We start from the raw sequence: 18,233 nt of genomic DNA, 5'->3' as shown, positions 1-18,233 counted from the left end.
GCCTACCACTATTCCCTAAAGCCCGCCTACTCCTGGCTGTAGCCCCACCCACTCCAACACCCCTACCCCCACCTTAGCCCTGCCCACTCCCCAGCTCCCACCTGTCCCTGCCTCAGCTCGGCTCCACCCACTCCAACATAGTGCCGCCTCCTCTCTCCTACACTACCAGCCCTGATCTGAGCCCCACCCCACTCTAGCCCCACCTCCCACCTTAGCCCCGCCCACTCCGTGCACGTCTCTCTCAGTCCCTATTTGAATAGAGGTGGGAGGTCAGGGGGCGCTGTGGGTCAGGAGCGAGGGCACTACCTTGTCCAGCCAGGCGGGGGTGACAATGGGGACACCGCGGGCAAGAGCACACAGGAATTTGAGCGTGCGGCGGACGCGGTCGGTCACCAGGTGGGTGCACTCGAAAACAGAGTTGGCCAAGGTCCCGGCCCAGCGCTGCCACCGCTTGCTCACCTGCCGCATCCACCACACCTGTGAACAGCACCTGTGGGGCACAGGGGTTCGCACAGCCCTGGGCATGAGCTTGCCCCCCCAACTGGTGGTACAGTCCTCCCTTCCCCCACAGATCTGGGACATGGTGGTATAGTCACCTTCGTTGTCGTCCCCCCGCCCCCAAAGTGTGGGACAGCTAGCATAACTCTTCCCCCACAGGTTTGGGACGATTGTGCAGTCCTCACCCCCCTGACCCCCCCCCCATGAGAATGGTACAGTCCTCATGCCCCCCATGTCTAGGATAGAGTGGCATAGTGTTCTCCCACCTAGGCCAGAGATGGTGAGACAGTCCTCACCAACATTCATGACAAGGTAGCACAGTCTTCACACCCCGCAGGTTTGGGACAGGGTGGTATAGTCTCCAACCCCCTCAGGACATAATGGTACAGTCCTCCCCCCCACCCCAGAACAGGGTGGCAGTCATAATCTCAGATCTGCAGGAATGAGATCACCCTGTGAACCTCACCCTAGGACAGGGTGGTACATTTCCCCCCCCCCCCCCCCCCCCCCCCCCCCCCCCCCCCCCCCCCCCCGTGAAGCCTTAAAATCCTTGACCCCGACCTCTGTCTGTGACATGCGGTACAGTCCTTCCCCTCACCACCCAAAACAGGGTGGTACAGTCATCTCCTCCCAACCAAGTTCCAGAACAAAGTGGTACAGCCTCATCCCCACCCCAATCCCTCATCTCCAGGATATTATGGTAGAATCCTGCCCCCAGCTACAGGGTGGTACATTTCTTACCCCGCTCCCTTATAGCGTGCTATAGCCTCACTTACTCCCCCCTCCTCTACAAGGTGCAGTTCCTGTAACCCTTGCCATGGGGTACAACCCATGCCCCCCTCTACTGTGACTTGGTACAGTCCACTGCTAATTATATTCTTAATCCACACACACACACACACACACACACACACACACACACCCCCCCCCCGTAGGGGGAAGTGGTACAATCCATGCACCTTCCCCTTTTGCAACTCAGGAGGGAACTGTACCAAGGCCTAAAAGGAGGGGGAATGACCCCATCTCTTAGGACCCCACCCCCAGCCTCATACCCGGGGCACAGCAGCTGCCCGCTGGCGCGTGGGGCGGTCTCGCAGGGTCTCCGGGTGATGCTCTGGCTCCTGTGGGGCAGGGAGGAGGGTAAGAACCCTCCTCCAGAATGAGCTCCACCTCCTTCTTCCCATGCCCCGCCCCCAGCCTGAGACCTCACCCTCTTCCACAAGGAGTGAGGCCTCCTCTTTTTTACCCCCCCCATGCATGACCTGGCACAGCCAAGCCCCGCCCACAGCCAGTTAGGCCCCACCCACCATACCACAAGCCCCACACCCAGGCTCCAAAGTCCCACCACTTTCCAAGACTCAGGCTGCACCCACACCCTGATCCGCATGCCTGCTGGGCCCCACCATCATGAAGCCCTGCTCTCAAGCCCTGCCACTTCTTGGATTCAGGCTCCACCCATGTCAGGAGACAATTTAAGTGAGCCAAGCTCCACCTCTTCCAGGACTCGGGCTCCACCCACCCACTCCCCCCAATTTAGGCCATGCCCTCGGGCCTGGTGGGGCGGGGCATGAGTCACACCTTGCTTTGGCTGGCCTCTCTCCCAGCATCCTTTGGGGCCCTGGCATTGCTCCCAGCATCCCCTCGGGCCTTAGGACCACTTGAGCCCTGGGTTCTGTGCCTCTGCGGAGGCTTTGGTGCCGTGGCCTCTGCCCGGCGCCGCTGGCTGCGCCGTAGGACAGGGGCAGGGGCAGGGGCAGGGGCGGGGGCGGGGGGCAGGGGCGGGGGCGGAGCTCGAGCGCAGGCTGCGGCGCCTCCTAGCAGCCAGAGCTGCCGCCTCCTCTTCTGGGGTTGCTGGGACCTGGAGCAACAAAAAAGGGAGAGATGAGAGACCATGGGCACAGACACCTGGGTTCTCCACCCCCTGGCTCTGGGACTGGGACAAGGCTTAAGTGAAAGCTGGGAGGCCAGATGCCTGGCTTCTTTCCCTGCTCTGGGAAGAAAGCAGGGCACATGGGCTAGACCAGGAGGTACTGGGAGCCCAGACCCCAGGTTCTCTCCATTTTCCAGAGAGGGAGGAAAAAAAACACAACAACACACACCCACAAAACTGGTCGGTGAGAGCCGGATAGGCTCAGAGCCCAGACGCCTGGGTTCTCTAGTAGGGGCCTGGGAGCCCGGATGCTTGGGGTCTCTCCAGCTCCAGGAGAGGTGTGGGGGTGGAGCTGGGGCAGCACTCACCTCAGTGCTGTCCCCAAGCTGGGGCTCTGCAAGTGACGGGATGGCCCTGGTGGCCTCCAGCCGTAGCCTCCCTGGCTCCCCATCTGCAGGGCCTGGAAGAAGAGGAGCACAGAAGGGTCAGTCCTGCTGCCTCCCCTGCCAGGGAACTCCTCTCCATGCACCTACCCGCCCACCTCACAGGGTGTGGAGAACCCATGCGTCTCTGCTCCCAGCCCCCCTGGTTTAACAACCTTCAGCCCTTGCCCCACACACCCAGAGAACCCGGGCATCCAAACTACCAACCCCATAACTCCTCTCCTGGGACTGGAGAGCCAGCCCCTGGCCCACATACGCGGTACATGAGCTACACCACACCCCCCCCCCAGGCATGTAGGACACACCCCCCCCCCAAGCATCTGGGACACAAACACCCACACAGACCCCAGGTGTCCAGAATGTGCATAAATACACCCCCCCCCACCCCTCTTCACCCTGTAGTGCTTGGCTGGGCTCATGTAGGGTGCCACGGCCTAACGCCACAGGCTGAGTCTCCTCCTCTGGTTTCGGGGTGGGCTCCAGTCTGGTGCCACCTGGTGGCTCCAACGTGGCCCCACTCGGTGGGTGCTGCTTTTCCACAGGTGCCGGGGGCAGTGCTGGGGGTGGTGCCATGGGCAGGGGCTGCATCTCCTCCCCCTGGGGGATGAAGGCCTGGGTGGCCTGTTCCACATAGAGCTCCTCGTCTGACTCCACTAGAAAATGGGAGGGAAGACAGAGAGTGGACCCAGGAGACCGGGCTCCCAGGTTCCTGTCCACATCCCCAGTGGGACCCTATGGCCCAGGCCTGTTAGTCTGCCACTTCCCAGAATCCTTTGAAGCAGCCCCCTTTCACTAGCATCAAATCCCAGATAGCCACAATGGACCTCCCCGTCTTTGCTGGTATCAAGTCCAAGATGGCTGCCAGGACACACCCTCAGTTAGGGCTTCAAATCCAAGATGGCCACCTGGATACCTCCCCACGCTGGTGTGAAATCCAACATGGCTGCCAGAGAATTGCCACCGCAGGCATGTCTAATCCAAGACGGCTGCCAGCAAGCCCCACCCCCTGCCCTTTCTTGGTTTCAAATCCAAGACGGCTGCAAGGGAACCTCCCCCCATAGGTGCCAGATCCAAGATGGCTGTCAGGGCATCTCCTGCCTCCAGCATGAGTGGCGACATCACGGAGGCAGTATGGAGACCTGTAGCTCCACACCCAGGTAGTCATTGGTTCCATCCCAGCCAGAGGCCGTGCCCCCTGGACCATACAGCCCAACAGCGTGGAGGCACCCCAGGGTGTGGGACTGAGGGCTTGCCCAGTAAACCTGCCCTGCAGGGATCATTAGCTCCACCCCTTTCAGGAGACCCTGCCCAGTGGTCAGTTCCACCCCCCACTTGGGCTGCATCATGTGACCCTGGGGTATTAGCTCCAGTGGGGGCGAGGTCTGGCTGGGGTTGGAGCCAGTGACGAACTAGATGGACTGCTGGGTGGGAGGAAGGGTCTAACTACACCCCCTTGAGCTGCACCAGGCAACTCCTCACTCACCTTCCCCTGCCCGGCGCTGGGTCCCAAAGAAGAACCTCTGGGTAGCCTCCTCTTCCTCCAGGCCAGGGGCTGCAGGGAAGGGAGAGGGTAAGGGAATTACCCACAATCCGCCATGTTGCACCACCCCCCCCCCCCACAATGTGGGACAGCAGTGGCAGGGGGAGAGAGAACCCAGGTGTCCAGATTCCCAGCTCCCTACTCCAACCCACCGGCCTTCCCAACCCTCCCAGAGAACCCAGGTGTCCGGGCTCCCAGCCTCTCCTTCCCCCCACAGCTCAGAGAGACCCCAGGTGTCCTACCGGGGGCTCCAGCCTCATTGCCCAGGTAGCACTGGGTGGCCTCCAATGCCAGGTTGGGGTCATCTGCGGGGGGAGCAGAAAGAGAGAGGGTTAAAGGGAGGTTGTGGCACTATCCCAGCATTCACTGCAGGGCAGCGTGTGACCACCAAAACCCAGGCACCAAAGCTGGTGGCAGCGGATGCTCAATTCTGGGAACCCAGGTGTCTGGGGGTGGGTGAGGGTCTGAAACCCAGGTGTCCGGCAGAGAGGCGGCTATTCAAGGCCCTTCCGCCAGGGATGGGGGTGGAATTCAGGCCTCCAGGGAGGGAGGGGGAGGGTCATTCAGGACCCTTGCCCAGGGGACAGAGGACAGAACTGGGCAGGGCGAGGTCCTATCACTCACCTTCCACATCAGTCTCACTGTCGCCCCCAAATGTTGACCAAGAGGATCGGTGGGGCTGGGGGGCCTCCAAATCTGGATCAGGAGGTCCAGGTGCAAGGGGCTGGTGAGCCCAGGGAGGTGCTGCAGTCAGTTGGGCTGCCATCCCCACCTCTGGATTTCCGCCACCATCCTCCACATCAGTGTCGCTGCCCACCTCAGCAGCTGGCTGATGGCTGGGAGAACCTACAACATCTGGAATCTCCTCTACATCAGTGTCGCTGTCCACTTTAAAGGCAGGCTGACTGCTCTGGGGATCTGTCACATCTGAAAGCCCATCACCATCCTCCACATCCATGACGCTGCCCACCTCCACAGCTGGCTGATGGCTCTGGGAACCCACAGCATCTGGATCCTTGGCCCCCTCTGTGGCTGTGCATCTGTCCCCTGCCAGGAGCTCCCATCCACAGGTCTTTGGTCCAGGAACGTCTGGATCCTGGCCTGTGGGGTCCACATCTGGCGGCTCCGGGGCAGGGGGAGGTGTCCGCCCCCCTGACGTTGCTGCACCCCCTGGGGTATTGAAGCAGAGGTGGGGAGAGAGGCTGGGGGCATCCTCAGCTTCTTCGTCACTAGGGGTAGGGGGCATAGGGTGGGTCAGAAAACCTAGGTGTCCAGGCTCCCAGCCCCTTGGGCTTACCCCCCAGTCTTCCAACTCCCCTCCCAGGGAATCCAGGCATCCATGCTCCCCAACACCCCCTGCTCTCACCCCTCACTCTCCCCAGAGAACTCAGGCTTCCAGCTCCCCCATTCCCACCCCAACGCCCAGGCCCTTCCCAGACATCCGGGCACATACCTCTCAGGCACCACAGTGTTGTGGGGTGGAGATCCTAGGCTGCCGCTGCCTCGCATGGAGGCCTCTGACCCTGGATGGGAGCAGGCAGGTGTCAGCTGGGGAGAACCCAGGAGACTGGGATGGGGGTCCGGGTCAGGATATGGGGCCTCTGCACCCAAACACCCTGATCAGACCCAGTCCCCCTACTCCTACCAAGTAGGGGCTACCAAAACACCCAGCCCCAGCTCTTAAAAGTCTGTGAAAACCCTGATCCTAGCTGCAACTCTTTTGGCATTATAGGCCAACAAAAATAAAAATGCCCAGCATCACCCCTGGGCTCCCTTATTATAGGGCTTACAGAAAACACCAGCTCCAGCCCCGATTCCATTGTTGTTGTACAGCCTATAAAAGCTCAGCTGCTTTGTTACTGTAGGGCCTAGAACCCACACACCCTTCCCCAACCCCTCCTGGCTCCTCTGTCATTATACAACTGCCAAAAAACCCCCCAGCCTAGCCCAGCTCCATGGTTATTATAGGGCAGAGGTGGGCAAAATATGGCCTGTAGGCACCTTGGACCCGCCTGAGCCGTGGGGTGCACGGTTGGTCCCGCCGCCCCTGGGCACGCAGCAGTGTGGAAGTGAGGGTGGCGTGGCAGCCAGCCTCCACTTCTCAGCAGCCCGCACAGTGGCGGCTTCTTCCAGATGCCACCACCAGTTTCACCACTGCTGCCAGATTGGCCCCACTGCCCAGGGGTGCAAGACACAGCAGGCAGGCAGGAGGGGTCTCCATGGAGACTGGCCAGGACCCCCATGGGCAGGGTACAGGATGGCAAGACAGTAACAGTGCAGGGCCAGGTCCCAGGGCAGAGCTGCCAGCTGTTCCTTGCCCCCACCATTATAGGGCCAAAACAAACAAAATACCCCACAGCCCGCCCCCCCCGGCCCCGAGCTCCATTGTTATTTTAGGGCTGACTAGAGCCCCCAGCCCCAATCTCAGCTCCAGATCCCATGTTATAGGCCTAGCCAAAACCTCAAACTCCTGCCGCTACCCCAGCCCTGACTTAATAATATTACATAACCTACAAGATACCCCAACCGCAGCCCCACCCCCAGCCCTGTTCTTACTGTAGGGCCTACAGCTCCCCCCCAGCCCCTTTGTTCCAATAGGTCCTACAGCCCCCTCCACACACACACACACAGCCCCGCTGTTGTTACAGATCCTACCAAAGCCTCTCAAGCCCCCTTGTTATTTTAGGTCCTACCAAAATCCACTCAGCCTCTTGTTAGGCCCTACCAAACCCACAGCCCAGCTCCTTGTTATTACAGACCCTACCCAAACCCCCCCAACTGTTGTTGTTACAGACTCCACCGCCACCCCTTTTATTACAAGCCCTACTAAAATCCTCCCCCACCCCTCACGTTATAATTGACCCTACCAAAGCTCCCCACAGCTCCCTTGTTATTATAGGGCCTACCATAACTCCCACCCTCATTATTGTAGGTCTCAGAAACGCCCCCTCCACTCACCTACGTGCTGTCTTGCCTTCTCCTCCTCTGAGCTCTGAGCCAACAGGGCCCCAGCGCCTGCCCTATGCCTGCCTGGGGTCGGCGTCTCCTCCACGGCCACACAGGGCAGGGGGGAGTCTGCAGATTGCCCCGGGGGCTGCAGGAAGTACTGGCAGCCCACATCACCGAAGAGCAGGGTGTCGCCGTGGGTCAGGGCATAGCGGACGTGGGGCTGGAGCACGGCACGGCCGCGCCGTGTGCGATTGAGGCTGCCGCAGTCCCAGAGCAGGTGTGGGTGTCCGGGCCGAGGCCCTGGTGCTTCGATCACCGCGTGGACCTTTGACACCGAGGGCGCTGGCAGGTGCACGGGGCAGCTAGGGAGGCGGCCCACCACGTTCTTGCCAGGGTAGATCCAGACGTCTGTGAGGAAGGGGGAGAGCCCAGGTGTCTGTAGGGACCCAGTCATGCAGGCTCCCACTCCCACCAGTGTGTGCACACACACACGTGCACAGACAGACACCCACCCCCACCCCCCTCCACAACACACAGAACCCAAGTGTCCAGGCTCCCTCGGACACCCGGGGCCCTTGGACATGTAGCTCACCCCCGGACACTTGCAGCCCACGGGACATCAGGGACGGCCCAGACCCCGGAGGCGAGTGGGGGGGGGTCCTACCTCTCTCCGGGCCGTGGCGGCTCCCCAGCACCCACAGTCTCCCCACGGGGCGCCCGGGGTCCGCGGGGACCTCGTCCTCCTGCTCCTCCCCCCACTGCAGCAGCTGCGTCTGCTCCATGCCCCGGGCGGGGGCAGCTCAAGTCAGCCCCGCCCCCGCCCGTGACTTCTGACCCACTTCCTATTTAGGGGCAGCGGCCCTTTAAATTCCCCGCGCTTGGGCGCTGGAGCCACAGAGCTTGGCTATGGTCGCCTAGAAAGGCGCCACGGGACCACAGAGATGAGTGGCACCGGCCTAGAGCGGCTAGCTCTCTGCGGTCCTCCTCAACGTGGCGCGGCTGAGCCATAAAGAGGAAGCTGGGCGTCAGACTAGAGTGCCTACACTAGTTCCTCCACAACATGGCGTCCCTGCCCGTCTACCTCGCGAATGACCATAGATACCTCACGTAGACTACCCAGGGACGTTAAGGGGAGAGAGCAGGGCTAAAGCGCTCGCTTTGAGCCCGCCACAAAATGGCCACCGCCCGACCAGAAAGAGCGACGGCTAGAGTGCACACACTTCGTCCTCCAAAGCGTGTCATCTACCTCATTATCCCCCAATTCATTAATGAGAATGACCTCACCTTGCAGCCAATTTTAGCCACTGAGGAAATCTAGCCCGGGACAGACCCCAGAGGCTCTTGTACCATTAAGGGGCATCTCAGTGTTACTAGGCAACAGGCTGGTGACAGGGTACCCTGTGTTGTGTCCCAGTGTTGCTAGGAGACACAAGGGTCATTCCAGTGTTGCTAGGCAGCATACTGGCCCGTGAGTGCCCCCAACCATCAAGGCCTGGGGCCAGGGCTGCTTCCAGCTCACCTGCCAGCCCCCCACACCCACCAGGGGACCCGGCTCCCAGCCCCACTGCTCTACAACCCCCATAACCCAGGTGTCCTGCCCCCAGCCCCACCCTGTGCCCGCTCTGCTACACGGCCAGCCCCAATCAGTGGGGGCAGGGCCAGGAGCCCCAGTTCTCTGGGAAGGGGCGGAGGGAGTAAGAGCTGCGGGGCTGGGAGCCTGGACACCTGGGCCCTTTGGGGCCTGGGGGAGTTGTGGGGCAGGCGGAGCTGGGAGCATGGACTCCAGGGTCCTTAGCAGGGGAAGAGGGAGCTAAGGGACTAGATGGGGGTAAGAGCCCAGAGGGATGCCTGGGATCTCTGGGCAGGGGGTGAGGGCTGGGGAACGAGACCAGGGGGAAGTTGGGAGCCTCAAGGGTGGCTCTCACCTGAACTCTGCTTTACCCCGTGCTTCTGTCCCTTTCCAGATGAGCCCAAGGAAGCCGTTCTGCCCATGTGTCTGAGACCCAGGCATTCGGGGCAGATGGGCAGAAACACAGAAGCCTGCGGTTCAGGGTACCCAGGTATGTGCCCATGGAAAACCCAGCTCCCCTTACAGAGAACCTGTGTCCAGCGCTGCCCCCTCCCAGGTACCCAGGACCCAGGCACGGAGAACCCAGACGTCCGGGCTCCCAGCCCACTCCTGGGAGAACCTCTGGGTGGCCTCCTCCTCCAGGCTGGGGACTGCTGAGGAAGGGAATTACCCACAATCCCCCATTTTGCACCCCTCCACCCTCACCACAACGTGGGACACGAGTGGCAGCGGGGATACCCACATGGACCCAGGTGTCCGAACTCCCTCTGATTATACCCATCAGTCCCCACTCCCTCCCAGCTAACAGAGGCATCCAGACTCTTAGCCCCCCTCCACCACCCCAGCCCAGAGAGAAACCCAGGATCCTACCAGAGGCTCCAGCCTTGCTGTCCAAGTAGCCCTGGGTGGCCTGCAATGCCAGGTCAGGGTCATCTGCAAGGGGGTGAAGGAGGCTGTGGTGCTATCCCAGCATGCACTGCAAGGCACCCTGCCAGCGTGCATCCAGGCATCAAAGCCAGTGGCAGTGGGTGCTGGACTCTGGGAACCCAGGTGTGTGGGGGTGGATGGGGGTGGAACCCAGGCCTCCAGCAGGGAAGGGGAGGGTCATTCAGGGCCCTTGCCCAGGGGATAGAGGACAGAGCCCAGGCATCTGGGTGCAGGCAGGGAAGGGGGGGGCGGAGGCAGTCCCCTCACTCACCCTTGGCGTCAGTCTCACTGTTGTCCCCAGATGCTGGGCAAGGAGATGAGTGGGGCTGGGGGGCCTCCACATCTGGATCAGGAGCCCCAGGTTCGAGGGGCTGGAGAGCCTGGGGAGGTGCTGTAGCCGGATTGACTGCCACTCCCACCTCTGGATTCCCGTCACTATTCTCCACCTTTGTGTCGCTGGGCACCTCAACAGCTGGCTGATGCCTGGGTGGACCCACAACATCTGGAATCTCATCCACCTCCACATCGGTGTCACTGTCCGCTTTAAAGGCAGGCCAGTGGCTCTGGGGACCTGTCACATCTGGAAGCCCATCACCATTTTCCACATCCGTATCACTGTCCATCTCGACAGTGGGCAAACAGCTCTGGAGAACCTCAACATCTGGGTTCCCAGTGTTCTCCACAGCGGGGTTGCCACTCACTTTAGTAGCAGGCTGATGGCGCTGAGAACCTATAACATCTGGAATCCCATCCCCACCCTCCACATCTGTATCACTGTCCACCCCAACGTTGGATTGATGGTCCTGGGAAACTTCAACATCTAGCTTCCCATTCACATTCTCCACATCTACGTTGTCGCCCACCTTAGTGGCAGGCTGATGGCTCTGGGGACCTACAACATCTGGAATCCTATCCCCATCCTCCACATCTGTATCACTGTCCATCCCAATGGCAGGCTGATGGCCCTGAAGAACCTCAACATCTGGATTCCCATTAATGCGCTCCACAGCTGTGTCGCTGCCCACCTTAGTGGCTGGCCGATGGTTCTGGGGCCCTGCCACATCTGGAATCCTGTCACTGTCCTCCATATCTGTATCACTATCCACCTCAACAGTGGGCCAACTGCTCTGGGCAGCCACAACATCTGGATTCCCATCACTGTTCTTTATAGCTCTGTTGCTGCCCACCTTCACAGTGGGCCAACAGCTCTGTGAACCTACAACATCAGGAATTCCATCACTGTCCTCCACATCTGTGTCGCTGCCCACTTCAAAGGCCAGCTGATGACTTTGGAGAGCCTCAACATCAGGATTCACATCACTGTTTTCCACAGCTGTGCTGCTGCATGCCTTAGTGCTGGGCTGATGGCTTTGTGGACCTACAACATCTGGAATCTTATCACCATCTTCCACATGTGTACTGCTTCCTGCCTTATCAGCTGGCCAATAGTCCTGGGGAACCACAACATCTGAATTCCCACCAACGTTCTCTGCAGTCATGTGGCTACCCCGCTTCATGGAAGGCCGATGGCGCTGTGGTCCTGCAACATCTGAATGCCCATCTGCCTCCTCCACATCAGTATCACTGCCCACTTCAAGGGCCAGTCGATGCCTCTGGGTACAAGCTACATCTGGATTTCCATCCACCTCCTCCACTTCTGTGTCACTGTCCACAGCAACAGCTGGCCGAAAGCTCTGGAGATCCTCAGCTTCTGAACTCCCATCACTCTCTGCAGCTGTGTTACTGCCCACCTTAATGGTGAGCTGATGGCTCTGGGCAACCACAACATCTGGAATCCCATCACTATCTTCCACATCTGTGTCACTGCCCACCTCAACAGTTAGATGAAGGCTCTGGAGAACCTCAACATCTGGATTCCCATCCCCATTCTCTGCAGCTGTTTTGCTGCTTACCTCTGCGGCGGACCGATGGTTCTGTGAATCTACAACATCTGGAATCCCACCCTTGACCTCCACATCTGTGTCACTCTCCACTTGGACAGCAGGCTGACAGCTCTGGGGAATCTCAACACTTAGCTTCCTGTTAACGTATTCAACAGCTGTGTCTTTGCACACCTCAATGGCAGGCTGGTGGCTCTGTGGACCTACAACATCTGGAACCCCAGACCCATCCTCTACATCTGGATTGCTGTCTGCTTCAGAGGAGGGCTGTTGGCCCTGGGAAACCACGATATCTGGATTCCCCTCACTGTCCTTCGCTCCTGTGCTGCCAGCCACTTCAATCACAGACAGATGGCTCTGGGAACCCACAACATCTGGATCCTTGGTCGCCTCTGTGTCCGTACGTCTGCCCCCTGCCTGGAGCTCCTGACCGCAGGTCTTTGACCCCGGCACATCTGGGTCCTGGCTTGGGAGTTCCACATCCAGCAGCTCCAGGGCAGGGGGAGGTGCCCAGCCCCTCGGTGTCGCTGCCCCTCCTTCCGTATTGAAGCAGAGGTGGGGGGAGGGGCTGGAGGCATCCTCAGCTTCCTCGTCACTAGAGGGTCAGGGGCATAGGGCAGGTCAGAAAATCCAGGTGGTCCAGGCTCCCAGCCCCTTAGGCTCACCCGCTAACCCTTCATCTCTCCTTCCAGGGAATCCAGGAGTTCATGCTCCCAGCTCCCCCTGCTTTCACAACTCAGTCACCACTCCCCACAGAGAGAACCCAGCCATCTGGGTTCCCAGCACCCCCACTCCCACCCCAAGCCCCTCCCAGAGACCCCAGGCATCTGGGCACTTACCTCTCAGGCACCACAGTGTGGGGGGGCGGAAATCCTAGGCTGCCGCTGCCCTGTGTGGAGGCCTCTGACCCTGGATGGGAGCAGGCAGGTGTCAGCTGGGGAGAACCCGAGACCAGGATGGGGGAAGGGGGCAGGATGTGAGACCTGTGCACCCAAACACCCTGATCAGCCCCAGCCCCCCTACTCCTGCTGGGATCTGCTTGTTATTGTAGGGCCTAGTGAAAGACCCAGCTCCACCATTATTATCGATCCTACAAAAACCCTGGCCCCAGCTCCAACTCTCTTGATATTATAGGGCCGACAAAAATGCCCAGCACCAGCCCCAGGCTCCCTTGTTATTATAGGACCTACAGAAAACCCCAGTTCCAGCCCTGGCTCTGTTGTTGTTGTATGGCCTATAAAAAAATCAAACCTCAGCCTCCTTATTATAGGGTCAATACAAACCCTTGGCCCTGGCCACACCCTCAAACCTAGTTCCTTTGTTATTGTAAGGCCTCATACGTGCTCCAGCCCAAGCCCTAGCCCCGCCTCCACTGTTACTATAGGACCTAAAACAAGTCCCAGCCCTAAGCCCAGCTGCTTTGTTATTGTAGGGCCTACAAAACCCCCCAGTCCTGGGCTGGCTCCTCTTGTAGTGGGAAAACACACTCTTAGTATAACTTTAGGCCTTCCCGGGACTAAGCAATTAAATTGTACAGAGTGCCTTATAAGGCACTGGGAAAAATGAGTGCTGTGATTGGTATGGTGAGCTAACCAGATATAGTAGGTTCCTTAAAAAAGAAACAGAAACCAAAAAAGGAACAGGATTGGAGCACCTTATCTACAAAGATGAGGTAAGAAACTTGAGAACGGACAGTTTGAAGTGAGAAAGCTACAGAAGTAGTGGACAAAGAGGCAGTATGCATTTGTGTTGCCACCCTGGGGAGACAGGAGCAACCTTGAAATTCTTGTTCGAACAACAAGGAATCCAGAAACTAACATCCTGCACACCCAGCAGAGAATCTGAGGCCGGTATCACTGAAGGTTGCTGCTGTAACATCTGAATAAACTGACTGCCAGGTTGTATTACGGGAAAGAAACATATGATGAAGCCTAGGGATGGCTATTAAAGTACACTTGATACCAAATCGGACAAGGGGCTGTGTCAATCCTTGGGGGTCTCTGGTAAGAGGAATCCTAGGAGCAACACCTCTGTCATTATATACCTAACACAAACTCCAAGCCCAGCCCAGCTCCATTGTTATTATAGGGCAAGGGTGGCCAAATATGGTTCGTGGGCGCCTTGATCCTGCCTAAGCCAAGAGGAAGCCAGGACCAGGGGGTGTGCAGCCAGTCCCGCTCCTCCCACGTGCAGAGTGGTGTGCAGGTGGCAGTGGCGTGGCAGCCAGCCTCCACTTTCCAGCAGCCCATGTGGCAGTGGCTTCTTCCAAATGCCACTGCTGGTTTTACCACTGCTGCTGGATCGGCCCCGCTGCCCAGGAACCCCGGCCCATCTGCCCCGCATCACCGCTGGGGTGCCAGACAGAGCAGGCAGGCAGGATCGCCATAGAGACTGGCCAGAACCCCCATGGGCAGGGCACATCTGGGCAGATGGGATGGGGTTGTGGCTGGAGGGGCAGGCGCCAGGATGACAGGTCAGTGACAATGCTGGGTCCCAGGGCACACCCATGCTCCACTCCCTGCCCCCACCGTTATAGGGCCAAAAAAACCTGCAGTCACCTCCCTGGCTCCAACTAGGGCCCCCCACCCAGCCTTAACCTCAGCCCTGGTTCCCATGTTATTATAGGGCCTAGCTGTAATGGAGCACAGGTTGTACCTGTCACTCACAGGGGTTCGAGCAAGCAGCAAACAGCCTGCAGGTGGGAGCAGGCCCAAGCAGGTGGTCACATGTTAGGCAGAAGGCTGCCTGATTCGTGGAGAGCCTGGGTATAAGGCAAAGCCCCAGAGCAATACAAGCAATAGCTGTAGGGGACTGAAGGAGCAATGTCACCCAGCCAACTTCTGTTCCTGGAACAGCTTGGCGGTACAGACCAGGGACTGTAGGAGGTTCCTAGACCTTAAAACTATGCCCTGCTGAGGAGGATGGTGCAGTGGGGCAACTTCCAAGAATTGCCACACTTGTGCCTGCCCAGTGAAGGGTGAGTATGAGGTACCAGAAAGCCTCAGCCCCTACTGCCTTCTGGGTGACCCTGTGGAGGGGAAGGGCTAGGGGAGTATGCCCCAACAGAAACATAAAGGGTCAAGGCCTGCTGTGGAGCCTGAGGTGGTGTCCAGACCATTAGAAGGGGGCCTGGATGGGGCCCAGGTCCACTAAGTGAGGCCTGAGGCTCACTAAGGGGCTGGGTATTGAGGCTCCAGGGAGTGAGGGCTCCAGGGTGGAGGCCCAGGGATTTCTAGGCCAGGTGAGGCCAAGTGGTACAGCTCGGCAAGGGAGCCGGGAGCATTTGTGAATTTGGATGCTGGCTATGAGGCATGGGATATACGGGAAGGTTCAGAGCTGTGTATGCACCCTTGGCAATGAAATAGGCAGCCTCCCACCTGGGAAAAACAGAGACATCAAAAATGTGGCAGGGGAGGCAGGGGGTAGATTGCCCAGGACAAGTGAGCAAGCCAATGTTTACATGCACTTATTACACTGCCACAACCCCATCCCTAGCCCCTTTCCTTCCGATAAGACCTACAAGAAACCCCAGCCTCAGCCCCACCCATAGCCCTATTATTGTAGGGCCTACAACCCCCTCCTACCACCACTACCACACACCGGAGGCTCCCTTGTTGTTACAGGCCCTACCAAAACCTCCCAAGCTCCCTTGTTGTTATAGGTCCTACCAGAATGCACCCAGCCCCTTTGTATAGGCCCTATACCAAACCCCCACTCAGCCCATGCTGTTATAGACTCCACCACCACTCCCGCCAGCCCTCCTACTACAGGCCCTACTAAAATCTCCCTGTCCCTCATGTTATAATGGACTCTATCAAACTTCCCCACAGCTGCCTTGTTATAGGGCCTAAAATAACCCCTATCCCCACCCTCTTTGTTACTGTACCCTAGAAAAACCCCTCCACTCACCTCCACACCATCTTTTTTTCTTCACCTCTGACTCCAGAACCAAGCAGGCCCCAGTGCCCATCCTACGCCTGCATGGGGTTGGTGTCTCCTCCACAGACAGACAGGGCAGGGGTGGGGCCAAGGGGGAGGCTGCAGATTCCTCTGGGGGCAGCAGGAAGTACTGACAGCCCACATCACCAAAGAGCAGGGTGTCGCCGTGGGCCAGAGTGTAGCGGACATGGGGCTGGAGCACGGCACGGCCACGCCGCGTGCGATTGAGGCTGCCACGGTCCCAGAGCAGGTGCGGGTATCCGGGCCCAGGCCTTGGTGCTTCAATCACTGCATGCAGCTTAGACACAGAGGGCACTGGCAGGTGCACGGGGCAGCTGGGGAGGCGGCCCACCACATTCTCGCCAGGATAGATCCAGATGTCTGTGAGGAAGGGGGAGAGCCCAGGTGTCTGGAAGGGGGGAGGGATCCAGACTCCCGCCCCTGCCAGTGCATACACACATGCATGTGTATGCACACTCAACCCAGGCATCTGGGATGCTCACTTGCACAGATGAACACTGGCGCAGCCCCCACAAAACAGAGACTCCTTTCCAGAGAACCTAAGTGTCCAGGTTGCCAGACCCCTTGGTCTAGCTGACTAGGCCTCAACTCCCCTCCCAGAGCTGGGAGAGGACCCAGGCATCTGGGCTCCCAACCCACTTCTACTGCCCAACCACACGTGTGTGCATGCCCATGCACCACTCCTTTCCCATAAACCCAGGCATCTCAGCTCCCAGCCCCTCCCTGGTCTAATTGACCAGCCCCCACTCCTCTCCCAGAAGATCCAGCCCCTCACTCTCTCCTCTCCTCCCCTCACCAGGAACCCAGGCATTTGGCAGGCTCTCCTATGGGGACATGAGCCCCACATCGGGCCCCAGCCAGGAATGGGCTTGAGCCCCAGGAAATGATGTTATGTCATGAATCACGCCGGACACCACGTTCCTCAGACACCGGGGTTACCCCCAGGTGCCTGGGTTTGTTCCCAGATGCCGGGTTCCTCATATTGTGGAGTCCCCACCCCTGGCACCAGTCCACAGCTGTGTCCAGTTGTGGGCCCTCCACTACAGCAAGGATGTGGACATGCTGGAGAGAGTCCAACGAGGCCAGTGAAAATGGTTTGGAGGCTGGGGTGCACAACCTGCCAGGAGAGGCTGAGGGAACTAGGCTTATTGAGTCTAGAGAAGAAAAGGCAGAGGAGGGATTTGACAGCAACCTTCAACTCCCTGCAGGGGGGTTGCAAAGAGGGTGGAGCTGGATGGTCCTCAGTGGGGGCAGACAACAGGACAAGGAGCGATGGGCTCCAGGTTCAACAAGGGGACCTAGGGGTACTAGGGAGGAGGCGGTGGAGTCTCCATCCCTGGAGGTGTTTAAGACCTGGCTGGGACGGTCTAGTTGGGGCTGGCCCTGCTGGGAGCAGGGGCTGGACTAGATGTCCCTTCCCGCCCCGTTGTCTACGATGCCTGCGACTCCCCCGGGACACCCGGTGCCATCAAAGGCCGGGACCCCCCGGACGCCTACGCCCAACGGACATCGGGGCTCCTACCTCTCTCCGGGCCGTGGCGGCCCCCCAGCACCCGCAGCCTCCCCACGGGGCGCCCGGGGTCCGCGGGGGCCTCGTCCTCCTGCTCCTCCTCCCACTGCAGCAGCTGCGTCTGCTCCATGGCCCGGGCCGTGCCCCTCACTCCCGACCTGCAGCCCCCTCCACGCCGCCCCTCCCGTGACCTTTGACCCAATCCCTATTTCGGGGGCGTGGCCCTTTAACCCCCTCCAGTTCCCGCCCCCCGGTACGAGCCGTGACTCGCCGCCCACCCCGCCAGGGCCCTGCGCTCAGCCGCTGGAGGCACAGAGACTAGACGTGTCTGCCTAGAGAGGCTCCAGGGACCAAAGAGAGGCGGGCGGCGACGAGCTCTCTGCGGTCCTCCACAACATGGCGGCCAGTGTGCAGCATAGAGTGCGGAGACAGCGGGGAGCGGGCCAGAATGTCCACTCGAATGTCCAACATGGCGCCCTAGCTCTTCTACCTCACCAGTGATCATAGAGATACCTCATGTTTGCGCGCCCAGGGACATTCAGCACAAGGTGGGGGTAGAGGGACCGCCTTCAGCCTGCCACAAAATGGCCGCCGCCTGTCTTTTTCCTCATTATCCCCCCATTCATTAATGAGAATGACCTCACCTTGCACCATTTTTGGCCACTGAGGAAGCCTGGGCCTCTGAGCAGCACGTTGGCCACGCCTGGCCCCACTAGAGCTGCCCCAGAGGCCCTGTTACCGTGAAGGGGGATCTGGCATTGCCAGGGAACGGACTGGTTACTGGGGCTGCTCTGGGTACCATAATGGGGTATCAGTTGTTGCCAAGCAACGGGCTACTGACTAGGGCTGCCCAGTGTATCCTGTGTTGTGTCCCAGTGTTGCTAGGAGACATGAGGGTTATTCCAGTGTTGCTAGGCAGCCTACCCGCCAGGTGCTGCCCCCCAGCTGTCAAGGCCTGGGGCCAGGGCTGCTTCCAGCTCACGTGCCAGCCCCCCACCAGGGGACCCCCCCCCGAACCCTGGCCCCAGCCCCACCCTGCACCCGCTCTACTTCGCTGCCAAGAGC

General features: G+C 59.5%; 1 protein-coding gene across 4 annotated transcripts; it reads right to left on the bottom strand.

Moving 5' to 3' along the window:
• Nucleotides 1-1,550: 1,550 nt before the first annotated feature.
• LOC149852727 (uncharacterized) lies at nucleotides 1,551-17,350 on the bottom strand. 4 transcript variants are annotated; one of them, XM_090029675.1, is made up of 15 exons: nucleotides 17,181-17,350; nucleotides 15,608-16,018; nucleotides 12,538-12,607; nucleotides 10,069-12,293; nucleotides 9,741-9,803; nucleotides 7,310-7,708; nucleotides 5,805-5,874; nucleotides 5,322-5,521; nucleotides 4,976-5,206; nucleotides 4,594-4,656; nucleotides 4,295-4,363; nucleotides 3,207-3,464; nucleotides 2,737-2,828; nucleotides 2,077-2,356; nucleotides 1,551-1,619 (listed from the first exon to the last, which is right to left on the bottom strand). In XM_090029675.1, exons 1-14 carry the CDS (start codon nucleotides 17,296-17,298, stop codon nucleotides 2,147-2,149), a joined length of 4,479 nt encoding a protein of 1,492 aa, XP_089885801.1. In that variant the 5' UTR covers nucleotides 17,299-17,350; the 3' UTR covers nucleotides 1,551-1,619; nucleotides 2,077-2,146. The 4 variants fall into 4 exon arrangements, with proteins under 4 accessions (XP_089885801.1, XP_089885798.1, XP_089885802.1 ...); XM_090029672.1 differs by having other exon boundaries at nucleotides 4,976-5,580; XM_090029676.1 differs by lacking the exon at nucleotides 3,207-3,464 and having other exon boundaries at nucleotides 4,976-5,580.
• Between the last annotated feature and the right edge of the window lie 883 nt (nucleotides 17,351-18,233).

The sequence above is a fragment of the Crocodylus siamensis genome, chromosome 15, assembly GCF_052110815.1.
Source record: "Crocodylus siamensis isolate JL-2025a chromosome 15, ASM5211081v1, whole genome shotgun sequence".
NCBI classification, from domain to species: Eukaryota; Metazoa; Chordata; order Crocodylia; family Crocodylidae; genus Crocodylus; species Crocodylus siamensis.
Note: the sequence above shows the minus strand (reverse complement) of the source record. Positions and strands in the feature narration are given on the sequence as shown.

Bases quoted from the DNA above. Each gene is read 5' to 3' on its own strand.
- LOC149852727 (XM_090029672.1), bottom strand. From the start codon at position 17,298: ATGGAGCAGACGCAGCTGCTGCAGTGGGAGGAGGAGCAGGAGGACGAG. The intron at 9,804-10,068 runs GTGAGTGAGGGG...ACCCCCTTGCAG, and splicing joins CAGTGAGACTGACGCCAAGG to ATGACCCTGACCTGGCATTG. The intron at 7,709-9,740 runs GTAGGATCCTGG...CCTTCCTCACAG, and splicing joins CAGCAAGGCTGGAGCCTCTG to ACGTCTGGATCTACCCTGGC.